The sequence below is a fragment of the Caloenas nicobarica genome, chromosome 22 (assembly GCF_036013445.1).
Source record: "Caloenas nicobarica isolate bCalNic1 chromosome 22, bCalNic1.hap1, whole genome shotgun sequence".
Lineage (NCBI taxonomy): Eukaryota > Metazoa > Chordata > Aves > Columbiformes > Columbidae > Caloenas > Caloenas nicobarica.
In genome coordinates this window covers 2,021,578-2,046,284 of record NC_088266.1, presented here as the reverse complement: position 1 = coordinate 2,046,284, position 24,707 = coordinate 2,021,578, and the positions used below count along the sequence as shown (strand labels likewise).

Below are 24,707 nucleotides of genomic sequence, written 5' to 3'. Positions count from 1 at the left end.
TTTCTGTAAGATGGGAGGGATTTGGGGTGGGGTTCGTTGGGGTTTTTTTGAAGAAAAGGAGGATTTAAACAGTGTGTGCTTTCCTCGCTGACAACTGAAATACTAAATCCTCGGGCGGAGGAACGGGGAAGCGAAAATGGTTAAAGAGAAGCTGCTTTTTGCTTGTTTTCCTCCAAACTGATGGGTTTACACCTCTATTTCCCCAGCCCGCAGGTCCCAGGAGAGTGCAGAAGATGAGGCCACCCCAGCCCCTACCAGCTGCTGGCTCTGATTTGGGATAAAAAGAGACAAAATAAGTCTCACACAGTGCTTAAGAACAGAGCCTGCTTGTGCAAACGACGCAGTTTTTGTTTCTTTTCTTCTTTTTAAATTATTTCTCTTTCTAGTTCCTCTTTCAACAGTGTTTCCTACTACTGGTGGTTTAAACCGCCAGGGGTTAAATAGATAAATCACGACACTTCTCAAAAATAACATTTTCCAGCTGTCAGCAGGTCAGCTCCCGGGTCAGGGCATCATTTAACTCACGATGTTCTACAAAAGATACAATCCGAGAGCGAAGTGGTTTATATTTTCTTATATTTCTCAGAGAGAACATCCACGGGCTTCAATAAAATCTCCCCACTACCACAAAATCTCATTTTTGCGTTGCAGAAAAGTAGCAAAACTGCCCCTTTTTTGGTGTGTGTTTCCAAGTGTTCGCTCAAAGTCCTTGCTCACGTTTGCCCAGGTCATGGATAAAAAAAAAAAAAGACCAAAAACCACAAACACAACAGGATCTGCTTCAGATGGGAAACTGGATTTGAGTTATTTCCTACACCCCAGCCACAGAGGGAAGAGAGCACTAAAAAAGAAAAGCCCAAAAGGGATTTAAATAGGGAACAGCAACCTGAACGTTTTCTGCTCCTCACTAATTGCTTGTGGCTCCCAAAATCTGGGGCACAAGTTTGGGTTTTAAAAGATGAATACTTAGCTCGATGCTAATGAAAATGCAAACGCCTGCGTGGGCAGCAATTGCTCCCCACGTGCTCCGCTGCGGGGTGGCAAGCGACAGGTTTGCCGTGCAAAACCACCTCTGATTTCCTCTCATTGGCAACTCGCTGCTGAGTTTCCCTCTGAAAATAAGGGGCAAAAAAAAAAGGAGTGTCCTGCTCTATCCTAAGGGCTGGGAAATGCATTTTTATTTCTCAAGTGTAGCCAGAGTTTTTCCGTAGAGAGTAAATAAGAGTGGACACCCCACAGATGCGAATGCCAGCCGGAAAATGCAAAGCAGCACAAAATCGCCTCTGCATTGGGCTGCTCATCCCAGTTTGGGGTGGAGGAGATGCTGGAGGGACTGGGGGATGCTGGGGACAGCTGGGGGAGCTCCTTGCGTAGGGCTGGGAGCCGGCCGGGCTCGGGGCCAGCTGCCCTCCCTCTCCATCCCTTCCCTCCCCTCCGAGATCATTTTCATGGGGCTTTAGAGGGTCCAATCCAGCTGCCTCCTCCCTTTGCACCGGGGTGGGGGCTGCAGAGTTGTCATCCCAAACTCTGCACGCTCCCAAGGTTGAGGGATTTGCTGCGGGGCCAGTCGAGGAGGAGGACGAGGGAGGTGTGCCAGGGAGGAAGGAGAAGCGGTTGGGTGCCATTGGGGGGCTCGGTGGCACCCGGAGCGGGTGGGCAAGGGCGCGTGTGCCCATCGTCGGGGCGGCTGGGCTGCGGAGATGCCGGGGGAGCGCACGCTGCGGCTGCAGCACGGGAACCGCATCGAGGCCCTCTGCGTGCTGGGCACCCACATCTCCGCCGACGTCTACGGGTGAGTGGGACGCCCCAACGCTCCCCTTCCTCCATTGCTGCACTTCCACTTTTCTCCACACCTTTACCCCCTTTTTTATCCTTCTGCAAATCCCCTTCTCCTCATTTTTCCTTATTCTCCCCCAAAATTCACAGCCCTGATGCTGCGATTTAATGTAATTCACGAGCAAAATCCTCCCTTGGCTTCGCGAATCTGCACAAATCCCAGGGAAGCTTTGAGCATCCACATTTGTGCTACAGTATTAATATTTACCCTGGGTCTGTGACAGCAATGAGTTTGATCTGTTTGTGGTCGATGGATCCAACGTCATCTCAGAAAGGTGCTGGAGAGCAGAGGGATGAGCAGGAGCCACAGGGATGGACTGAAAATGTCAAGATGCAGCTGGGAGAGGGGAGAAAAACAAGATCTAGTGAGCAAACAGTGTCCTAGGACAGGACACAAGCCCCCACAACACCAGCCCTGCTCCCTTAGAACAAACCTGATGCTGCATTTCAAGATAATTATTCCCCCTCAAATGAAAAAGTTTAAAAGCTCATTTCGCAGTCAGTTCTGGTCTTTGCCACTTTTGCAAATCTCGCCCTCAATATTCAAGCCAAGCGGCACAGTTACAACTCATCTGGCATCAATCCGGGTCAAATCTTCTCCCGATGGGATTCCCAAAAGCAAGAAACAAGGAAACCAAACCAGTTTTTCCATGCATAATTAAACATAATTTAACCGTTTAAGAAATGCCAGGGCAGAAGCTAACGAGCACTCAGATTTCCTCTCCCCCCTCTAACCCTGCTGCAGGTTTGGCAGGACTGCCGGCATCCAGAAATTTGATAAATGATGCTGTAACGGTGATATGGCACAAATGCTCGGGTGTCAGGAGCACGTATGCTCTGAGGGAGCCTGCGCCGCAGGAGCTGCAAGCAGCCCAAAAATAAAAACCCTGGAAAGACGGGGAAATTAGGGACAAGGAGCCAGGCGAGGGGAAGGGGATGCGCAGAGCAGCTGGAAAATAACAAGGATGCATCATACCGGGAGCAGTGCAGCACCAGCTGCTTCAGAGTTGGGTAAAAACACCCCAAAAATTAGAGTTTCTCATGGTAAAGTCTCTCAGCTGGGTTACGATGAGGTGCTAAATACCAGGTTTGCCTCGGTTGGAAAATAAACACAGATTTCTCGATTGAAATGCAAACGCAAGTTCGGTTCCAGCGGCACTGAATGCTTTGGCTGTGATTATTATGGATCATAATCCACACCGATGGCTGCAGAGTAGACTCAGTTTGCTAAAATAGCATGTGCTTGCCTAAACAATTTTTAAAAAAAGGAAAAAAAAAAAAAGATAATTCAAGCATTCGCAGGCAGGGAGGAAAAGGCAGAAATGTGCTGGTGGTGAGTGTGGAGACACCAGTATGCCCAGTCTTGGCTGTGTTTTGCACAGCAAAATTAATTGCAGTGACAACCAGTGGTTTTTTGGTGCAAACATATAAAAATACAGAGTGTTTTGGGCAGGGCGGCCCCAGCCGGGGCGGTTTCCTTCGGTGTGAAGCACACAGAGGGGGTGAGCGTGGAGGTGATGTGCCGGGGCCAAGCAGAGGACAGATCGGCCACCGGCAGCGGGACACGGTGGCCGCTGGACGAGGGAACAGTCCTGAGGTTCAGCATGAGCCGGGCCAGCACGGAGATCAATGATAACAAGGTAAGAAGTGGGGTGCTGGGATGGGGAACACCCCCCGGAGGGAGAAAATCCATCCCCAAGCAAGGATTCGGGGGTTTGCAGGTAACCGTCAGCTTTTACGCAGAGGGAGGGCAGCCCATCAACCAAGCCGGGGTCTTCCTCACTGGCATCGGTGAGTAAGAAGGTCTCTGCGACGCAAAAAATCCATTTTCACCCCCTCGGTCCCTTGGAGGAGGATGCTGGGATGGGGAAGGCAGAGAGAGACCCAAATTTGCTGGGTCTGCGGGGGCTTTTGCACCCACCCAAGCTTGCTATACCCTGGGGTGACACTGGAATCGGCCCATCCAGGGATCTCTCTGGACGTCGACGCGGATCGGGACGGCGTGGTGGAAAAAAACAACCCCAACAAGGTAATTCAGCCTTTTCTGCTGCACAGAAAGTCCACGGGCTTGCAAAAGCCTGAGTTTGCTAAGGCCCAGGGGCTGTTTTAGGCAAGCTGGACCTGGGGCCCGCAGGGACACGGGGCCATCCTGCTTGTCAGCTGTGACAAGGACAGTCCCTTCACTCCAGCATCGGACCACGACGACGAAAGGGTATTCAGCAAAGAAGGTAACAGCTTTAAAAACAAAACCAAATCATAGAAAGCAAAAAAAAAAAAGCTCCGTTATTGCCCTTCTTTAACCTTTTTGGAGATGAAATTTCACTTGGGAACCAGCTCCCATGAGCTGCTCTCCACCAAGCTGCTGAGTAAGCTCCCAACATGGGAATTTTTATTTTTTTAATGCCATGCAAAACAAATTGCAGTCAAGCAAGGGCATGAAGCACGGCCAGAAAAATAGCAGAGGTGCCACGGGCAGCAGAGCTTGGCCCAGGAATGCTTTGTGCGGGTGAAAGGAGCTCAGGGCGACGCCAGCCAGGAATTCCCGTCCATTCCTGGAAAACTAAAACCACGCGGAGCCGATGCCCATCGACTCCTTGAGGCCGGGGACCGGCTGGGTCAGGGCTGTTGGGGAAAATGAAAATTAAAAAAGGCATTTGTTTCAAAGCAGGGCCGCAGGTTGTTTTTCCAGCTTGCAGAGGCCAGTAGCGAGGGAAGAACAGATTTTTTGGCGTGGGAGATTTAAACCCCAGGAGGGAGCACGGCCAGAGCTGCACCATGCAATCATCCATCACACTATTATTCTTCTTTTTCTTGCACCCCCAGATTTGCTGGATATGTCTCGGATGATCTTGAGGACTGAAGGGCCACAGCGCCTGCCCCGGGGGTACGAAATCATCCTCTATGTTCCCGTTTCTGATGCCGACAAAGTTGGGGTCTTCTATGTGCAGAGTAAGTCCTTCCTCACCTCCTCCTCTGCCCCTTCCTTCTCATTTGTGGTGCTTTCAAGATCCCTGCGAGCTCTTTTCTTTCCATCTCTGACCTCTTTACGCTCTGCAAATGGCATTTTGAAGCAAACCATGCCCTCAGCATCCCTCCTCCAATTTTTTCCAGCATTGAATTATTAACAAGCACAGGGTCACAAAGCCATTTACCCAAGGTCAGCCAGCAAAGGAATAGCAAAAAAATAAAATCCACTTGTCCTGACATCCAGACGCTTTATCCAGGGTGGCAACACACTTTACAAAACATTTTCCTTCCTTATTCTTTGTGGGCACAGCAATTTATTCCACAGGACAAAAAAAAACACCAACCCTCATGCAGCCCAGAAATGTGCCATGAAGTCGCTTGGTCTTTTCCCTTCATGCAGCAGCAGGGGGGCTGGTGGCATTGTCACCCCATGGCAGGTCAGAGGGGGCTGCAAGGGCAGAAACCCCCCATGGAAACATCTCACCAGTGGCTGCTCCATCCAAGGAAAGGCTGAGACATTTTTTCCTCACCCTTCCTGTACCTAATTATAAAAATCACAAGCCCCGTAACTCCTATTTTAAGGTTCTGCCAGATGAAGTCTCATCTTCCCACAGAGGTGGAGAATCCCGGGGCAGAGGGACCACGGTACCTCCTCGCACACAAGAAAACAGGTTGGAAAAACCCAAAGCGTTAGAAATTGCCCATTTTCCCCTTTCTCTTCTTGCAGACCCCTTCTTCGGGCAGCGCTACGTCCACGTGCTGGGTCAGAGGAAGCTGTACCATGCCGTGCAGTACACCGGCGGGGCCGCCGAGCTCGACTTCTTCGTCGAGGGGCTTCGTTTTCCTGACGAAACCTTCCCCGGGCTGGTCTCCATCCACGTCAGCCTCCTGGAGACACTGGCTGAGGTTCGGGGATTCAGGGGAAGGGGTGTAGATGGGGGACTGAATGGAGAGTGGTCCCCATTAATTTACCCCAAAAATGACCTCAAGAATAAGGTATTTGGGGGGAAATAGTGGTAACCAGGGTGCGGAAAGTCCCCAGTTTCTACTTGCCTCCCCCAGGCTATCCCCCACTCCCCAATCTTCACCGACATGGTAATGTTCAGGGTAGCGCCATGGATCATGACCCCCAACACTTTGGCACCGGTGAACGTCTTCGTCTGCAGGTAAAGTCCCCAACCGAATCAGCATCAGCCCCGCAGTCTCCCTGGGGGTCACCGTGACAGGCCAGAGAGGTGACAGGCAGAGGGGACATTGATTTTCCAGCAGCCCTTCACCTCCTTCCCTCCTGCCACCCCCTTTCCCAGCATGAAGGACAACTACCTCTTCATGAAGGAGATCAAAAACCTGGTGAACAAGGCCGGCTGTGAGCTGAAGGTTTGCTCCGGCTACATCAACCGCGGAGACCGCTGGATGCAGGTAAGTGGACACCAGAGAGAAAAAAAAAAACCAAACCCCTTTCCTTCCCTGATGTACCCCATGTGGGTTTTCCTCCCTTTTTTTTAGGATGAGATTGAGTTTGGCTACACCCACACTCCCCATAAAAGCTTCCCGGTGGTGCTGGACTCCCCTCGAGATGGAGGGGTGGAGCAACTCCCCATCAAGGAGCTGCTGGTAAGAGCAGGATGGTCACTTGTGGTGTCCAAGGAGCAGCTTGAAGGTTTTTATGTCATCGAACCTTTGCTAAAAATCTCACTTGCACTTGGCTCCTTGGAGGCCCTGTAATGAATTAGCTGAAAAATGAGAGTTTAAGAGCACTGCATAGAGATACCAGCCCATTCACAACCGCCTCGCCTTCTAAAAACAAGGGTCAGAACCTGATCCACATCCCAACCATCTGGAAAACCCTTTATCCACAAAGTTCTGGATGAGATGGGCAAGGAGGACCTCAGGGAAAAAAGGATTCCTGCCACACTTTGGGACAGGAATGGATTTCTCCATCCTGAATACCCAAGAATTGGCTGGTTTTTCCTTCCCTCCTCCACATCCGTGACTACACAGCAGCTCCCGAACAGGAAAGGAAAGTGTGAGAGGGTCAGTTTACTTCCTTGGAAGAGAAACAAGACAATCGGCTGCCAAAAAACATCCCTGTGGGGCTTCTCCGCCAAGGCAAAGGGCCAGTCACGGGCAGGGTGCGCAAAGAAAGCAGGAACCCTGGCTGGGGAGTTTTGGGAAAGCCCAGCACCAAAACACATGGGAAAAAAAAGATGGTTTGGATGATCCCTTTGAGATATCACCATGCAGAAAGGGTAGGACATCCCCAAGGAGCCACCAAAGCCACCCAGTACACCCAGCCAGGCTCTGGGAGCAGCCTCAGCCCTGGTATTCTCCCCAAAATTAATGGGAAAAGAGGACAGCTTGCCTTTTTGCTGTTGTTGCATGTCACTTTGGGGAAGGTTAAGTGCTTTCAGAAGTGTTGAAATACATCGTTTCTCATGCCTGAAATGAGAACACGCAGTCCTGGATTCATCAAGCAGGACGAATTCCTCTTTAGGAATTGCTCCGCTTCATATTTAGCGAAGCAATTTCAGCCTGTGGAGCCGCTAACATGTCATACTCCAATTTCTGCTTTGAAGCCTCCCCTAATCCCCACTCCTATCTTTCCAATCTCATTTTCCAGCTCGGAATATTGAGCCAAACACAACATGGACAGGCCCTCCCCTCGCCCCGGCCAACCTAAACCCCTGGGACCCCACACCAGGGAAAAAGGAGACAGGAGGCAATTAAGCCCCTCAAAAATCAATCTGGAACTGATAGGCTTTGGATGCGACACCCAAACCTGGGATGAACCAGCGCCTTGACAGCTGAAACCGTATCGGCTCCGCCATTTATTAAACTGAAATAAGCCAAGAGCAGCTGTTTCATGCTCAGTCCCTCTCATAGCACCCAGGGGAAGGATCTGACCCTCTAGATACGCACCCCAAAAATGTATGGGGAGCCTCAGGGAAAGGCAGCGGCAGCTCCCAGCTCCTTCAAACACCCTCAATTTAAAAGAGAAAAAAAAAAAGCAACTTCTAGATCATAACCACACAACCTTAGGTCTCCCCGTGCATTCTTACCAACTTATATATATATATTACCCCTAAGGAAATCCAACATTAATAAGGGATTGGGATTTAACACAAACCCAACCGATCCCTGAGCTTGTCCCAGGGGCTGCCCTGAGCTCCGAGTCCACATAAACCAGAGCACCAGGATGGGCTCAAGGTAGGATTTTTGTCCCACCGCTGTCATTTTTGCCCCACCACTGTCATTTTTGCCCCGTTTTTAACACCGCAATCACTCCCCTTGAGCATTTGACCCTGGCACATCACAATGGAGTGTTAATTACCCCTGTGCGCACAATGCCTTAAATCCCATATATAATAAGTGCTGAAAATCAGGGTTTAAATGGGATTTAAACGAAGTGCAGCCCTTGGGGTGGCTCTTATGGCTGGGGTGGATGTACCCTCAGGGGCTGAAGTTCCTCGAGCTCAACAAGAGCCACCCAGAAAGTCGGCTTCGGGGCTAACCCAGCACCTCATTAGCTTAATGACAACACTTAAACACTGACTATGAGATAGCAGAGGAGATCTCAGCCCAGCTCAACGCCCCAGCTCTGCTCCCAGCGTTTGCCATTTATTTCTGAGCCAAAATAACATAGAAACAACCTTTATCCTCTTGCCTTTCCTTGAGCCTCTCCTTATCCACCAAAAGGCTTTATTCTTGTTATTTTTTTACCCACTGGAGTGGGTCTGAGCTCAACAGGAGGAATAAAAACAGAGACATGGAGGCAGAGGGAGCTCAGGGCAAAGCCCACGGCAATTTCTCTTACCCCAGGGCCCTGATTTTGGGTACGTGAGGCGAGAGCCGCTCTTCGAAGCCATCGCCAGCCTCGATTCCTTCGGCAACCTGGAGGTCAGCCCACCCGTGACCGTGGCAGGGAAGGAGTATCCCCTGGGGAGGATCCTCATCGGCAGCAGCTTCCCCACGTAAGAGAGGGGAAACCCACAGGTTTGGGAGCACAGGAACCACAACTGCCCCTAAATATAACAAAAAACCCAAACAAACAAAACCAAACCAAACAACACATTAAGGGCCTTAATTAGCCATTCCCTGACCAGCTGCAAATCTGGCACCTTACGGAGTGTGTGCACCCAACCTCTGCCATCACATGTGAACCCTCTTTTTTTTGCCCCCCAAGTTATTTATATGTCCATATTGCTGCATAAATATTTATTGCCCTTGTTCTCTCACCCGCAGATCCGCAGGGAGGAGAATGACCAGGGTGGTGCGGGATTTTCTCTACGCCCAGCAAGTCCAGGCTCCTGTAGAGCTCTACTCCGACTGGTTGGCCATGGGTCACGTCAACGAATTTCTCACTTTTGTGCCCACCTCCGACACAAAGGTAGCCCCGAAACCCCCACACCACTCCACGGTTTCTCCACTCAGACACTAATCCCATTGGGGCACCTCTAGAGAAAACCCTAAAGCTCTTTTCCTTGACAGTCCCAGCCAGTTATTTACTTGAATTCTCACTCCTATCCCCAAAGTGAGGGCTCTGAATGGAAAAAGTAGACTTTCTTAGTGAATAATCAACATAGATAAAAGGAAAAAGATACTTGCAAAGATAATCCAAGAAATTTAAACCTCCATATTCACACGCACTGGCCAGGACTTCTGGCAGCTCTGCATCTCCAGATGTTTGCAAAAGCCCTTTCCTGGTTTTTACTGTTTCTGACACAGGCCTTTGCCCTCTGGGGAAATCACACCTTGATCAAAAGGTTCAAAAAAAAGGAATATTTACATACAAAAGCCCCACAAACCCTCCATGAAGTGTTTTCTATCACCAGGGCTGTGCTAAACCCCCATAGGAGATGCCATCAATACTGCAGCAAGGAGCCCATTTCTGCTGGTGGGAAACCCCCCCAGTCTCCAATTCTCAATTTCCATAGGATTAACTTAATACTGGTTTTTCAACCTCTCCCGGGAAAACAAAAAAAAAAATTATTTACTTATTCCTTCCTCTCCCCTCATTGCAATACCAGTTCAGAAACAAAAAATACCAACCTCAACAACAGCCAGAACCCCCACACACCATCTCAGCTCATCCAAACCTCCAACAAAACCCTCCCGGGGGTTTATATACCCCACCTGGGCTGGGCAGGATTAGACCCACCTGCAGCCAAGCCCAGGCAGCAGTTTAACCCCTCGGGGGTTGTTAGGTGGGGATTTACCAACAGCACAAATCACCGATAGCTCATTTAGATACTTCTTCTCAGCACTGCGTTTAAAAAAACTAATAAATAGCCATGAAGATGCCTAATTTTAAGAGTTTAAGCTCAGGTTCGTAGACTCACAGAATGAAGGGATCTTAAAGATCATCTAGTCCAACCCCCCCAAAATTAATTCCTTGTAAAAATAAGCCCCCCAGGGCTTTGGATGAGGCACTTTTGGTGAGCGCTGTCCCTCCTCTGTCCCTGCAGCGGTTTCGGATGCTGATGGCCAGCCCCGCTGCCTGCTACAAGCTCTTTCGGGAGAAGCAGAAGGAGGGTCAGGGCGAAGCCACCATGTTCAAAGGCAAGGGGACAGCGGGTGGCTTCGGGCCCAGCTTTGATGCCAGTGAGGGCGGCAGCGCCTGACCGACGTGCGGGTGTCCACGGGGTGGGGGGGACGTTGGGGACATTTTCCCACCCAGTTTGTCCTTCGCACCTGGTCTGGTCACCGTTCCCGGCCTCCTCAAGCCCTATTTTGGGAAAGCGAGTGGGACGGGAGGGATCAAGAACCTCTGCACGGAGGAGATGCACAAAGGACGACTCAAATTAGCAGCATTTTGCCTCGCTTGCCCTTCCCTCCCTTGCTGGTTTGGGTTAATTCGAACATGATCCATCTACGACGGGGTCAGGGGAAGAGTTTTGTCCCTCCCTGGGTCCCTCCAGGGTCACCCCCGGGACCTGCCTGTCCCAAAACAAGGGCTGGAGGTGGCACCTCTGGTTTTATGGAGTTGAGGGGAGAAATTTAGGAGCTAATGACCCCCGTGGATGACAGGACCTTTCCAACGCTATTCCCAACAGGCAGAGGTTTGTCTTCCACCCAATTTCCCAATAAGCCATGAACTGGGATTCCCAGCAGCCTGAACTTCAAGCTCAGGGAATCATGATTTGTTGTTTTTTTTTTTTTTTTCCATTTCTGTGGCCTATTTTAAGCCGGGCTCCTACCAGCACCGTTTCATTTGGAGGGGGTTTTGCATCCGCAGGGTACTCAGGGACAGACACAAAACGCATCACCATTAACAAGGTCCTTTCCAATGACATTCTGGCGCAGCAGAACCAGTATGTCCAGGTAATAACCAATATTTCTGACAATAATTGATATATTTCTTGCGATAATCACCCAGGGCGGTGCAAATCCTTAAGGGAGGTGACGCATTTTGGCTCTGCTCTGTGAGACGGTTTTGGGGACTGTGCCCACCCACGTCCCCAAATCTCGACCTGCTTTTCCCGATCTCCTCCAGCGCTGCATCGACTGGAACAGGGACGTCCTGAAGAAGGAGCTGGGGCTGACAGAGGAGGACATCATCGACCTGCCCACCCTCTTCAAGCTCGACAAGCAGGGCAAAGCCGTGCCGTACTTCCCCAACATGGTGAGGGGGGCTGCCGTTCCTTGGATCCTCCCCAAAAAACAGCTTATTCAGCTAGAATGAGTCCCCAGAGTTGTCCCAAAAAAGCACAATCTTTACAGCTGCCCAAAAAAGGGAAAAGATCTCCAGATAGACTCGGATACACCCAGGTCAACCACAGCTTTGTAGCTTCATGTTGCTTGCGGTTGGGTTAAACTATATAGTTTTGAGGTGAAAACCACTCAAAGTGGTGAAATTTCAAGGCGCGAGGCACATTTTAATGATTAAAAGGGGGAAAACGCTGCTGGATTTGGAGGTCAGCGGGAGGGTGGGCTGCCAAAAGTAGCGTCCGTGCCCCCATTTTGGGGCGACGCTGACGGATGAGGGCGTCCAGCGGCTTCTCTTCACCTTCCCCAGTCCCGACGCCGCGGGGTTCTCCCTCTGTGTCACCCCACAGGTCACCATGATGGTCCTGGCCAAGGACCTGGGCGTCCCCAAGCCCTTCGGCCCCGTGACGGGGGGCGAATGCTGCCTGGAGCGACGGGTCCGTTCCCTCCTGGAGCCGCTGGGCCTGCGCTGCCGCTTCCTGGAGGACGTGGCCTCCTACCACGGCAGCCTGGGGGAGGTTCGCTGCGGCACCAGCGTCCAGCGCCGGCCCTTCGCCTTCCAATGGTGGCACATGATGCCATAGCATGGCCCATTCCCCCCTCCGCCTTGGTCTCCGGTGGCTTTTCCAGCGTGTGTTGCTTGCGATTCAGTTAATAAATCAATTTGCTGTGAGGAAAGAGGAAGAAAACTAAATAATAAAGGGCGATAATGGCGAAAGAAAGGGGGGGAAGCCCTCAGGGAGGGGACGCCATTTTGCCCCTCAGCACCCACCGTTTTGCCCTGCCTGGGGTTGGGGCAGGCGGGAAGGTCTGGGTGGCTTCTCTCTAGGAAGAATTCAGCTGAGAATTAAAGGGGGGGATGCACCGACCCCCCTCTCTCCTCAAACAGCTGGGATGCGGGCGCCTTGACCTCGCCATCCCGCCTTGTCCCACAGGGCGCCACGCTCAACATGGCGCCACCCCCAACGTGGCGCCACACCCAAGATGGCCGCCAGAAAAAGCCCCGCCCCTTTGTCCCGGTACAACCCGCGCTCTATGGTGGCCCCTGGGACACGGAAGTGCGCAACGCCAAGATGGCGGCGGCCGTGGTGGCAGTCTCCTTGAGGCGCGGCGTCCCCGCACGGCTCCTGCGGGCCGGGCCGCGGCCGGTGAGGGGCTGGAGCCGCCCTGCCCCGGGCAGCCGGGCGGGGGGCTGACGGGTTGGGGGGAGCTGGGGGGCTGGAGGGCATGAAGGAAGGGTTGGGGGGAGCTGAGGGGAAGGAGAGGGCCAGAGGGAGCTGGGGAGGGTGCAGAGGGGTCTGGAAGGGAGCTGGGGGGCTGGAGGGGATGAAGGAAGGGTTGGGGGGGAGCTGAGGGGAAGGAGAGGGGTAAAGGGGTCTAGAAGGGAGCTGGGGGGCCGGAGGGGGTGAAGGAAGGGTTGGGGGGCTCTGGAAGAGAACTGGGAGGTTAGGGGGGTGAAGGAAGGGTTGGGGGGAGGCTGGAGGGGGTGAAGGAAGGGTTGGGGGGAGCTGTGGGGGGAGCTGAGGGGAAGGAGAGGGACAGAGGGAGCTGGGGAGGGTGCAGAGGGGTCTGGAAGGGAGCTGGGGGGCTGGAGGGGGTGAAGGAAGGGTTGGGGGGAGCTGGGAGAGCAGGAGGGGGTGCAGAGGGAAGCTGGGGCACAGGAGAGGGTGCAGGAAGCGTTGGGAGGGACCTGAGGGAAAGGGGAGGGGTAAAGGGGTCTGGAAGGGAGCTGGGGGCTGGAGGGGGTGAAGGAAGCGTTGGGGGAGCTGGAGGCAAGAGGGGGTGAAGTGTGGGCTGGGGGGTTCAAAACGGGCTGTAGGAAGGGCTGGGAGGGAGCTGGGGGGCAGGAGGGGGTGTAGGGAGGTTTGGGAGGGAGCTGGGTGGTTGGAGGGGGTGCAGAGGGGGCTGGAGGGAGTGAAGGAAGTGTTGGGGGGCAGGAGGGGATGCAGAGGGGTCTGGAAGGGAGCTGGGGGGCTGGAGGGAGTGAAGGAAGGGTTGGGGGGAGCTGGAGGAGGTGAAGGAAGGGTTGGGGGAAGCTGGGAGGGCAGGAGGGGGTGCAGAGGGGAGCTGGGGCACAGGAGAGGGTGCAGGAAGTGTTGGGAGGGAGCTGAGGGGAAGGGGAGGGGTAAAGGGGTCTGGAAGGGAGCTGGGGGGCTGGAGGGAGTGAAGGAAGGGTTGAGGGCAAGAGGGGGCCAGGGTGGTCTGGAGAGGGTGCAGGAAGACTAGGGGGGAGCTGGAAGGGCGGGAGGGGGTGCAGAGGGATTTGGGAGGGAGCTGGGGGTCTGGAGGGGGTGCAGAGTGGGCTGAGGGGGAAGTGGGGGCTGGAGGAGGTGAATGAAGGGCTGGAATGGAGCTGGGTGGCGGGAGGGAGTGTAGAGGGATTTGGGAAGGAGATGAGGGATTGGAGGAGGTGCAGAGTGGGCTGGAGGATTCTAAAGGGGCTGCAGGAAGGATTGGGAGGGAACTGGGGGATTGGAGGGGGCACAGAGCGGGCTGGGGGGTTCTGGAGGCAGTGTAGGAAGGGTTGGGGGCAGGAGGGGGTGTAGAGGGGTCTGGAGGGGATGCAGGAAGAGTTGGGGGGGAGCTGGGAGGGCAGGAGGGGGTGCAGAGGGATTTGGGAAGGAGCTGGAAGTAGGAGGACATACAGAGAGGGTTGGGATAGAGCTGAGGGGTTGCAGGGGATGTGGAGGGAGCTGGGGGGCTGAAGAGGATGCAAAGGGGGCTGAGAGGGAGCTGGGGGGGTCTGGAGGGTGTGCAGGAAGGGTTGAAAGGGAGCTGGGGGGGTCTGGAGGGTGTGCAGGAAGGGTTGGGAGGGAGCTGGGGGGCAGGAGGGGGTACAGGTTGGGAAGAGGGTTCAGAGCAGATATGAGAAAGGGGGTTGGACTTGGGGGAGCAAGAGGATGTGGAGGGCAAAAAGGAGCAGGAGGGGGTTTGGAAAGGGTTTAGGGGAGGTAACGTTTGACAAGGAATTGTAGGGGATGCAGGTGTTCTAGAAACAAGTTTGAAAAAATGTGGGACCATGAAGAATAAGGATGTGGGGAAATTTGGGAGGGGTGAGTAGGGGCAGGTGGCCTAGAGAGGGAAGAAGCTCCTGGGGGGACACTGGGAGGGGGACGTTGTTGCCCTGGAGCAGGGTAGAGACACGGCTGGGAGCTTCGGAGGTAGTTGTGGGGCAGGGAGAGCGTTCAGGACTGTGGAGGAATGAAAGGGGCGTCCGCAGGAGCACCTGGGGCTGCCCGTTAGTTTCCGCATTATCTCCTCTTCCTCACGGAAGAGGAAGGAGCCCCAGGATAGAACTGCTTGCCTGGGCCCACCTGCCTTGGGAGGATTTGCCAAAAACTGAACATGAAGCAGCGACGGGTCCTGCAGCTCTCGCCCCAAACCACACATCCTTATGTCGTTTTGTTGCTCAATTAAATCCACTCCAAGGCACCTCAGGGCTGGTTTTTTTGCCATTGTTTGACTTCAGATGTGCCGGGGAGCGCAGACGGCAGCCGCGGCCGCACCTCGGATCAAGAAGTTTGCCATCTACCGATGGGATCCCGACAAGCCTGGGGACAAGCCCCGCATGCAGACGTACGAAGTGGATCTGAATAAGTGAGTGTGGCCCTGCGGGGAGAGGTTTCGCTGCTGGGCAGGCGCTCCGGGGCTGCGTGTGCACAGGTTATCTGCAAAGTGATAATGGAAGGTGTTTGAGAAGCACTTGAGTGACAGCTAAGGGTGGCAGCAGCCTCGTTAAGCTTCAGGGATTGTTAAAACCTTGTTAGAGTGGCTGGGGATTTGGTGTCTCAGCTGTGTTAGAGCTGCTTGTCCTCAGCATGGGTGAGATCAGTGTTATTTCTTGATAAATTTTGACTATGATCATGTGGGATGATTTTTCTCTCCCTCAGCTGTCAGTGTTAAGTGTGGCAAATAAAACTGTTCCCCGAATGCCACTGTCCCAATAGCTGTCACTTTGTTTTGTGACTTCTCTGAGGTTTTACCCACGTCCCTGAGTTCTGTTGAAAATGTAATTGTGTTTGTGGCTTTAATAAGCTTTATTTATCCAGTAAATCTTGGGGCATGTTCCAAAAGGAAACTGTTTTACCTATAGTGCGCAGTCCCAGACCTGGCAGACAAGGTGGAAGCTTTACCAACTCTTCTCTTAGTTTTCTTAACACTTAGTTACTTTTAATTTCCACATCTTGTTAAACCTGCAGTAACCACCTGCACACTTTGGGGTAACTATCACCAAGAAAGCTCTTCTCCACAATTCTGCAAACAGATGCAGGCTTCCTCGTGGCACAGAAGCCTTTGTGTGGACACGTGCACCTTGATTTCCCTGTGCTCTTGCCAGAGGAATTCACCTCAAGCCTTTCGGAAAGCTTCAGCTACAAAACCACGCAGCTCTGCTCAAGAAGCACATGACAACTCAAATTTTTGTGTGACTTGCCCCAGTTAATAATCTCTGGGTGTTGCCTCATCTGCTGTATATAAAATTACATAAATTGTCTGAGATTGTTTGGTTTTGTGTGCAGCGCTGCCTCTTGTGACTAAAGATAGACAGGCTTGTCAAAACCTGATTCAGAAGGAGAGAACCGGTAGGAAGGGACTCGGTTTTTAATTGTGTTGTTTGAACCCTCTCCAGCTGAGCCAGATCTTCTGGGCGTCAAGAAATGGAAGGGCTTCTCTCCTGGGTGTCCCGAAGCGAATGGGTTGTGCTGCTGATCAAGATATCTCTGTCTTGTTGCCTGGAATTGGCGAAAAAAGTCTATTTTTAATTGCCGTTGCTCAAAATCCTTTTAGGTGCTGCTCGGTTGGGTTGCCAGAGGTCAAGCACTGAGGCTGGAGGATTAATTATTTGGGTTCACTGACTTCTTTTTTTCCTATTACAGATGTGGGCCTATGGTGCTCGATGCTCTGATCAAGATAAAAAATGAGGTGGACTCCACTCTGACCTTCCGCAGATCGTGTCGGGAAGGTAAGAAGGATTTTTTTCCACTGTCCTAAACTGAAGATTGTCCTTGAAGACTCTTTGTTGCTGATGGCGTATGTGTAACCGCTGGAAAACAACCCTCTCCTCCTCCAACGTATGAAATAATGAATCAAGTAGTAAAGTTAAAGCTCATGTTCCTGGGGTGGAATCGCAGAATGCTGAGCTGTGAGCAATAAAGCTTAAACAGCCCTGGTAGTTCCTGTTTCTGGCCTAATCTTGTTCATCTTGCTGCCCTCCAGTGATGGCCGGCGGAGGGAAACCCAGTGAGAAAGATGACAGCAGCAAAATTGAGGGGGCAGACGTGAGGAAGTAAATTGTAGGAGCTGCTTTATCTAGTGCTGCTGTGGAAATTGGAAAGGGTGTAGCTGGAAAAGGACTTGGGACTTCCAGGAATAGCTTCAGGAATTTTTTTTTGGCCCTTTGACTAAGCTCAATGATTGAGCAAAAGGCCATCTGGTGGTTTTATGCTGCAAAGCTACCCTTGGCTTCTTGTCTGGTTACAAATCAGCATTTCTGACTGCATTAAAGGTGACTTTCCTTTTTTTATTAAAAAAAAAAAATCCTAATTCCTGGATAATGTTGGGATGCTGAGCTTAAAATGATAGTTGTGGAAATGCAGGAAGGGAGGATGCCTAATGAAATGACTTTGGATTTAATGAGGTGAGTTTGCAAGTATGAGAAATTCAGGCGCAGCTGGTGCCTAAAGATGTTTGGACTTGGACCTACATGAAAAGCCGCTTCAACGCAGCCGTTTCCTGCAGAATCTGCATAGCAGGCGGAGGAATTTCATACAGTGTTTGATATTTAGACAGCCACCTCTGCTCCTGAGCAGCTGGAATTAATTGCCCTGACTAATTTTCTTTGAGAACCTGGAGATGGATTTTATTTGAGCTGGGCTGGTTCAATCTTGTCCCTTTTTCTACCATGTAAAAAAAAAAAAAAAAAAAAAATCACGCGTTTGTGTTGCACACTCGTGGGTCTTTGTCTGCAGTCCCAGTTCCCTCTCCAGTTGACTGGAAAATACTGGTAACCGTTTCTGGAGTGGGAGGAACAACCTTGTTCGAGCGCCAGCTTTTATCTGGCAGCGATGGGACGGCCGAGCAGCTCGTCCCTGTGAGGAGCGGTGGCATTTCTCTCTCTCGTATCAACTGGTATGTGTCAAATCCTCCCAAATGAGAGTTTTGCCCTTTCAACACTTGTCTTCTTTCTAATGGGATGTTTTCGGCATCACTCTGAATTGGATACCCGAGCTCCGGAGCCGTATCTCTGACAGCTCTGCGGTGGTTTTTCTTGTAAACCTTGGCCTTTCCTGGGCTACATCTGATCCTTCTGTTACTGGGAGATTGTTAGCGGTGTCATTTAATCCATTTGTTAAGTTATTTTTATGCTGTTTGTTCTGGTTTACTGTCTGTCCTCTCACCTTTGGAACGTAATTAACGCAGTTTATGGCACCGCTCTACCCCGCTGCAGAAAGCCCAGCAAGAAGCTTCTGTCTCGGGGACTTTGTTTTGTGTTCCTGACCTTCAGGGAAGCTCTGACCGTAACTGTGGGGCTGGTGAGGGCTGCGCCTGCTTCCCATTTTAAAATCTCCGCGGTAGCTCTTTTGCATCAATACAAACTTGTGCTTCAAACCTGTGAGCAAAGCTGAGCGTTTTCCCCACTAATATAAAACTAATGAATGATGCAAAAGTGATGAAGCAGCCAAGCCGCTTGTTTTCTGCTGTGGAAGGAAGTTCAATGCCGAGAATGTGTTTAAGCTTTAATGAAAGTGACTCTTGTGTTTGTTCTTTATTTAAATAGCAACGCGTTTGGCCCAGTAACAACTTGGGGCATTTTTCTTGTCACGTACAGAGTTTCTTGAAGACAACTCGGGGGCATGTTTGGGGCTGAGAGGATCTTCCTCAAGTAAGATAAGAGGGTAAATATTGAACGTTTTATTCTTCTTCTCCCACTCAGGCATCTGCGGCTCTTGTGCTATGAACATCGCAGGTGGCAACACGCTGGCCTGTATCAAAAGAATTGACCCCGATCTCAACAAAATCACTAAAATCTACCCTCTCCCGCACATGTACGTGGTGAAAGACCTTGTTCCCGTGAGTATCTGTCAGCCTGGGACCCGGGGTGACACCGTTCTGGGCAGCAGGGGGTTCACATGGGGTTGGAGGGGGTAACGTTGGGAGGTAACAACAAAATCGGGTCTCCCAATTCACGTTTTATTCATGCTAGTGTTTTCTGGTGTGGGTGGGTCTGAGCTTCACTAAATCTGTCCTTGTTTGGAGGAATGCGACAGGTTAAAGTACAAAATGCCACCTATTCAATCTCGCACATCAGTTCGGGTTACTAAACGTGACCTCTTTGCCTTTTGACTCCTAGGACTTGACTAACTTCTACGCACAATACAAATCCATCGAGCCTTATCTGAAGAAGAAGGATGAGTCAAAACAGGGCAAGGAGCAGTACCTGCAGTCCATTGAAGACCGTCAGAAACTGGTTACTGCTTCTTCTGTTTAAATCCCTTCCAGATAAGACCGGGGTTAAGCGCTAGCCTGCGGTAGCTTTGAGTTGCTTTGATGACAAAGCCGTCTGGTGCAAAACCCGGCGTGGGTGGCATCTGCCGCCTGAAACGCAGTGTCACGGCATGCCTGCATTGCTAGGGGAAATGTTTGCTAAGGAAACGCAGTCGTGGTTGCGATGGGGACTCTGATTTTCCATTGTCTGCGCTGCGAAACCACGTGTCTTTGTACAAACGTTGCGAAGGCTCCAGGTTTGTAATAACCCCAGGGAGATAAGGCGCTGCAGTTTATGCCGGGCACGTAGGATGTCGGGCGCAGCGCTGTCTGTCTCGTCTAGCTGCAGTATGCCGCGCAATGCTGTCCTCTTGCTGGGTTTTAGCCTTAAAAACTAATGGCAAAAGCTAAACCCTGCATTAGCACAAGATTTAGGATGTCTGTTGTGAGCGCTGCCTTATTTTGAGGGGCTTTTCTGGTCTGAAGTTTCTACATAAAGCTGAAGTGTGTCTGAGGAACCATTTGAAGAGCTTCATAGTGCAGGTAAATTCTCGTCTGGATTTCCTCGGCTGCTGCAGTAAGTGCCATTGAATCAGCCGTTTCTTTTTTGCCTCTGACTTGTCTTGGTGGATCATTTGCTTCATGGTCGCGCAGGCGCAAAGCGGGATTTTGGCAAGCGATGAGAGAGAGGTGAATATTAACAGCAAAGAGGAAGACTGTTTAAAGGGGATTTAATGAAAACCTGTGAGCTGCAGCCTGATACTCTGCAGCGATCTTGGAAGGTTTTCCATTATGTGTTCGTGCGGCGCGACTGGTGCTGCCAATATCTTAACTGCAGGATTTTTACAGTCTGGAAGAATCTCAATCCAAGGGCAAGGGTTAGTTCTCTTGCACCACTTCATGACATTATCCAATCTATACGTAAGAACTAAAGGGACTCTCCCTACACGCGGTTTTCATAAAGCAGCATCCTCGAAATTGCTTTCTCATTTAGTTAGGAATAAGCAAAGCTAAAAGTGGCTGCAAGAGCTGCTGGAATCTTTCTCACCACTAATGAATTTGCTTTTTACCTCACTTCTGAAGTTTCTCTTGCTTTGACAATGGTCTGTATGCAGGAGAAACTTGGATACAGTGTCAGCTGAAAAACTCCCACTTTTTTCTGAAAATCATCGATTATTTGAAGTGTTATGATTAGAAATAAATTTAAAGCAAGGAGGTAACCCTGACTTAAATAGCTTTGGCAAGTCTTTTCAAAAGTGGATTGGAGCAGTCCCTCCAATGCAGTAGACTTCCTACAAGCTCCTAGAAGTTTTTTGGCATCGTGTATATTTCTAAACTAAATTTGAGTTACCTGCACAAAAAAGCAACTTGCAGAGATGTAGTTTAAGCCAGACTGGACTCCCTCTCTTAGCCTGGGGATTTGATTGAACTGGGAGACCTGGTGGAATTTAACCATTGTCTGCCCAGTGTCACTTCCATGTAGGTCTAAAGTTCTTCAGCACCCAAAATAAAAAGGCCTTAATTTCTGTAAAAACAGCAAAATGGCTAAAGACTCTCACTATTCCTGTTCTGTAAGTGCCTGGAGCTCCCCTGAAAACACATGACAACTATGAGCTCTTCTCTTTTAAGCTGTTGGGCAAATTTTGCTGCTCTTTAACACAATTTTGAGCTGTTAGTTGGTCGCACATCTGTGCTTTCCCTCAGCTGCTTACTGGGAGAGGCTGGAAGGAAGGGATGCAGGAAGATCAAGCGGTTTTCACTCTTTTTTTTTTTTTTTTTTTTCCACTTTATGCTTCCCCACCCGCCCTGTTCATTACACGGCTTGAGTAGGGAGGATTTCATGCAGCTCATTTCAGAGGAACTGCTTCAGCGTAAGGTTTTCAGAGTCGCTAGAGGGGAAGGCGGTGAGGGAAGCGTGTGCTCTTGTAAATCCCCTCTTTAAAAAACAGGCTTTGTCATGAGTTTCTGGAGTGTCTTGACTGTGCTCTCCCACCAGGACGGACTCTACGAGTGCATCCTGTGCGCCTGCTGCAGCACCAGTTGCCCCAGTTACTGGTGGAACGGGGACAAGTACCTGGGTCCTGCCGTGCTGATGCAGGTAAGGCCAGATCCCCTGCGTCACCTCAGGGGCTTCCCAGCGAAATCAGTACAAATATTTGCCAGCGCAAGTGGGATAGAACGACATAGGACCCAAAATTCCGGAGTTAGGTGTTGCTTTTGAAACCTCCCGTGATGACACCTCCTTGACGAAGCATTTTGGGGTGTCACCTGCCCTTGATTTTCAGGCCTATCGCTGGATGATCGACTCCCGAGACGACTACACGGAGGAGCGCCTGGCGCAGCTGCAAGACCCATTTTCTCTCTATCGTTGTCACACGATCATGAATTGCACGCGGACTTGCCCGAAGGTACATGTGTGTCCTACGCGCGTTACTGGCGTGTTTCCAAGTACCGTGTTTGAAACCGGTAGGAAAACACCCGCTTTGGTGTTTTTCCTGCCGCTTGCCTTGGCTCATTCAACCTTTTGACCCCCGGCGAGTTGCCAACAGTTGTGCTCATGGTAGTGACTGTACGAGAGGACGTCGTAACATTCTTATTTTGCATCACAGGAACATTTCTTCCTCGTGAGCAAGGCTGTGACTTCGAGAACCTGTTGCCAAGGTTTAGGAGCGTGACCGTAGGGTGCTGGTCGGGGAATTTTGTCATGCATAGTCCAGTCAGCGGCATGATTAACACGCTTAACCCCCACACAGCACAACCTTAAACTCCAAGGGTAGCAGTTGTCCCTGCTGTCTTGTGCAATTTGTATCATGGAGAAGACTCTGGCAAGTTTTTAATGCCTCTGAGGGACGTGGTTTATGCTGACATCCTGCTGTCAGGGCATTTCCCAGCTGGTGTCTCTATTTTTTTTTTTTTTTTGAGAACCGAGCAAGTTCTCCTAAATCAGAGCATGTCTTTTCCTCATCTTGCCATGACCTTGTGCCTGTTGTTGGGCAGATTATCAAGTTTTGCTTCCCTGCCAGCTGTGCTGTTTTCTTGCCAGCCTCTACTTGTGTCTGGCGGTGGAGCGATTATTCTTGAGCTGCGAAATAACACGGAGGCAAATGCTTGAGATGTGGGGATGATGAGATGCTGGAGATCTGCTGGGCGTTGGTCAGGACCTCTGCATGCTGAATTTTTTTTTTGTATGTGTGTTATTTTTCTGAAGTGATTCACTGGCTACAGATAATTCTTCCTTTGTATGGGGAGCCAGCTCATGATCTGGTGTCGCCCGTAGTTCAGCTGATGGTGAAGGTTCAGCTTGAAGATTTGGCTGTATGTAGTGCAGGGAAATAAATAGCACGTTGATGCTTCGTCTCAACTCGGAGGCAGATTTCTGGTTGATAACAGGTTTCCACTCACGTGCTCTAATCCTGGCTGTTGTCTCAGTCAGCCCTCAAAGTCTGTGCCCAGGTAATTCCTGTTCCTTCTCCATCCTGTGGCTGGAATCACAGTCGTGATTTCCCCCCCTCTCATTTTGAGATTAAACACACTTGGTTTGGTAGCAGTGCTGCAGGATTAAGGGCTTTTGCAACATGACGTGTGTCTATATTGTAGAAAAAACCCTTTCTTTGGAAAGCTCGTGTGAGGAGTGTTTTAATCTTAGGAGTTAATGTTCTTGCTCCCTTCCCTAGTGTCGTCTGATACAGCTTCTTTTATTGCAGACAAGGCAAAAACCCACATCTCTTGTAACATCTTTTACAAGGCAGTTTCCTGCCTCCGGAAATCATCATGTAATACCTGTAAAAGTCTTGAATTCTGCCCTACTTGAGCTTTATTAAAATTTCCTATCGCTCCGTCACTCGTTTTTGATCCTCATGTTGCTGATTAAAACCACTCCTTGAAAGTCAAATTAGTGGGGTTTTTTTTCTTCTTCAAGCAGTGGGAAAGTGCTGCTGGTCCAGCCTCTGGGTAGAGGAGCTGAGCACGGGGTGCTGAGCACTCTGCCAGCTACTTTTTTACAAATAGCAGCATGTTTGTGAGTTTACAGTGACTTAAATCGAGACGAAGAGGGGGAGGATGCTCCAAAATGCCCATTTCCAAAGGAATTAACTGAAACTCTTCCTTTTTTTCAGGGTTTGAACCCTGGGAAAGCAATTGCTGAGATCAAGAAGATGATGGCGACGTACAAACAGAAGGCGACCGCTGCGTAACGCTGTTCAGCTGGAAGAATTACACACGAACGTGCTTTACCAAAAGTAATTTATACCTGATTTAGCAAGAGAAGGTTCCAGCAGAGAGTTCGGTGGTGTTCCCGTAGGTTTGCATGTACAATAAATAACTGTAAAGGACAAAGAAGAGTTGTTATTTTATTAAGTGTTGCACTGATGCCTCTGATTCAATCATAGAATCCCAAACCTTGCTGGTTTTTGCATTTTTGGCCATTGGCTCTGCTGTGGGATGAGGATTTGAAAGTGTCCCCGGAGACAAAAAAAAAAAATATTTCTGTAATGACTTTGATCCTCTGTCTTCAAATCAAATGCACATGTGGGAAGAGACCTGCAAGTAATAAACCCTGTGGCAATTAGCAAGACAACAATGGAAGTGGCTGGGAAACGGGAATTTGCGGGGAACTTCAGCCTGCTTTGAAATCCTCTGGGCTCCTCGATGAGGAGCAAAGTGAGGACCTGGATCTTTATTCCAAGTCCTAGAGCAGGTTTCTTAGAACAGGGTTGAATCTTTGCTCTGGTACAAGTGATTTTTAGCTCCAGGTTTTTGAAACTTGTGATGTTCATGGTAGGTTGTTGCTTGCAGCAACACAGGGAGGTGGAGAGGAAAGAAGCACTTTCTGTTTTGCTGTTTAATAGATTTTTAATGTGTTGGTGTTTGGTTGGTTGGTTTTTTTTGTCTAGATGTAGTAAGAACTCCTAGAAATGTCACGATGCTGCTTCTGACACATGATGTGGTAACCAAGCTGCTGCCAGTGGGCAGCAAATGAAAATTGATGTGGCATCAAAAGTTGTGTACAGCTCTGGAAAGCCTTATCCAAAAAATGATGCTGGGTTGTTGGTTGGTTGGGTTTTTTCCATACATTTATCTGTCCTATGGTCAGGGAGATTTGTGGGTGTCTGGAGAAACCAAACTGATGTCGCTGTCTTAATTTTCATTTGCAGAAATAGATTTTTTTTTTTTTTTTTTTTATTCCTGGAGCTAACGTCTTCATTCCCAAGAGCGGATGTGACACCGACTTCTGTAGGTCAGAGATTTTTAATATTTAAAATCCACCTGTGTTGGGCTGCTCTTCCATGTCATCAAATTGTCCCTCCCTGTTTTCTGTGTCTGTTTGACAGCGGTGACACATTGTCACTCCCAAAATACTGAGATTTTGATACCCTCTGCTTTGAAATAGCATCTCCCTGCTTCAATCTAAGGGCTGCCCATCAACAGCTTGAATAAAAAGAGCTCTATGACATGGTTTTTATTTGAACACAAACTGGTTTTTTGCCTCGTTTCTTTTTTAAAAGCTAGGCACGATGGCTGAGAAAAGGATCGGATGGAAATTCAGCACGGAGGAACCAAAATGGTTTTCAGTGGTTGAGGGGTTTTCTGTCCTGAATAATAAAAACTGCTTCATTTTTTTGGCTTTGGGAGAAGCACAGGCTCTTCCTTCTAATGAAAATATTGGAGTTTGTCTCCCTTTCTGTGTAAGAAACCAAAAGTCCCTTGTGCAAGGGTTG

The 24,707-nt window shown here is 50.2% G+C and overlaps 2 protein-coding genes across 3 annotated transcripts; both read left to right on the top strand.

Moving 5' to 3' along the window:
• The first annotated feature begins 1,700 nt into the window (after nucleotides 1-1,700).
• LOC135997428 (protein-arginine deiminase type-2-like) lies at nucleotides 1,701-12,145 on the top strand. 2 transcript variants are annotated; one of them, XM_065650004.1, is made up of 16 exons: nucleotides 1,701-1,792; nucleotides 3,290-3,476; nucleotides 3,558-3,627; nucleotides 3,804-3,865; nucleotides 3,947-4,064; nucleotides 4,660-4,785; nucleotides 5,531-5,709; nucleotides 5,866-5,969; nucleotides 6,111-6,222; nucleotides 6,310-6,417; nucleotides 8,623-8,774; nucleotides 9,046-9,190; nucleotides 10,269-10,362; nucleotides 11,039-11,124; nucleotides 11,297-11,425; nucleotides 11,859-12,145. In XM_065650004.1, the coding sequence occupies exons 1-16, from the start codon at nucleotides 1,701-1,703 to the stop codon at nucleotides 12,090-12,092; spliced, it is 1,998 nt and encodes a 665-aa protein (XP_065506076.1). In that variant the 3' UTR covers nucleotides 12,093-12,145. The 2 variants fall into 2 exon arrangements, with proteins under 2 accessions (XP_065506076.1, XP_065506077.1); XM_065650005.1 differs by having other exon boundaries at nucleotides 10,269-10,377; nucleotides 11,054-11,124.
• A 413-nt stretch (nucleotides 12,146-12,558) lies between these two features.
• On the top strand, nucleotides 12,559-24,463 carry SDHB (succinate dehydrogenase complex iron sulfur subunit B). Its single transcript, XM_065650115.1, has 8 exons — nucleotides 12,559-12,656; nucleotides 14,978-15,105; nucleotides 16,383-16,468; nucleotides 18,440-18,576; nucleotides 18,857-18,973; nucleotides 20,987-21,088; nucleotides 21,276-21,398; nucleotides 23,106-24,463. The coding sequence occupies exons 1-8, from the start codon at nucleotides 12,582-12,584 to the stop codon at nucleotides 23,181-23,183; spliced, it is 846 nt and encodes a 281-aa protein (XP_065506187.1). The 5' UTR covers nucleotides 12,559-12,581; the 3' UTR covers nucleotides 23,184-24,463.
• Nucleotides 24,464-24,707: the final 244 nt, after the last annotated feature.

What these genes read in the sequence shown, in the direction of transcription:
- LOC135997428 (XM_065650004.1), top strand. Translation starts at nt 1,701, where the DNA reads ATGCCGGGGGAGCGCACGCTGCGGCTGCAGCACGGGAACCGCATCGAG. An exon ending in CGGAGATCAATGATAACAAG is followed by an intron (nt 3,477 to 3,557) that starts GTAAGAAGTGGG and finishes GGGGGTTTGCAG; the next exon opens with GTAACCGTCAGCTTTTACGC. An exon ending in TCCCCATCAAGGAGCTGCTG is followed by an intron (nt 6,418 to 8,622) that starts GTAAGAGCAGGA and finishes CTCTTACCCCAG; the next exon opens with GGCCCTGATTTTGGGTACGT.
- SDHB (XM_065650115.1), top strand. Translation starts at nt 12,582, where the DNA reads ATGGCGGCGGCCGTGGTGGCAGTCTCCTTGAGGCGCGGCGTCCCCGCA. An exon ending in TTGAAGACCGTCAGAAACTG is followed by an intron (nt 18,974 to 20,986) that starts GTTACTGCTTCT and finishes CTCTCCCACCAG; the next exon opens with GACGGACTCTACGAGTGCAT. An exon ending in GTCCTGCCGTGCTGATGCAG is followed by an intron (nt 21,089 to 21,275) that starts GTAAGGCCAGAT and finishes CTTGATTTTCAG; the next exon opens with GCCTATCGCTGGATGATCGA.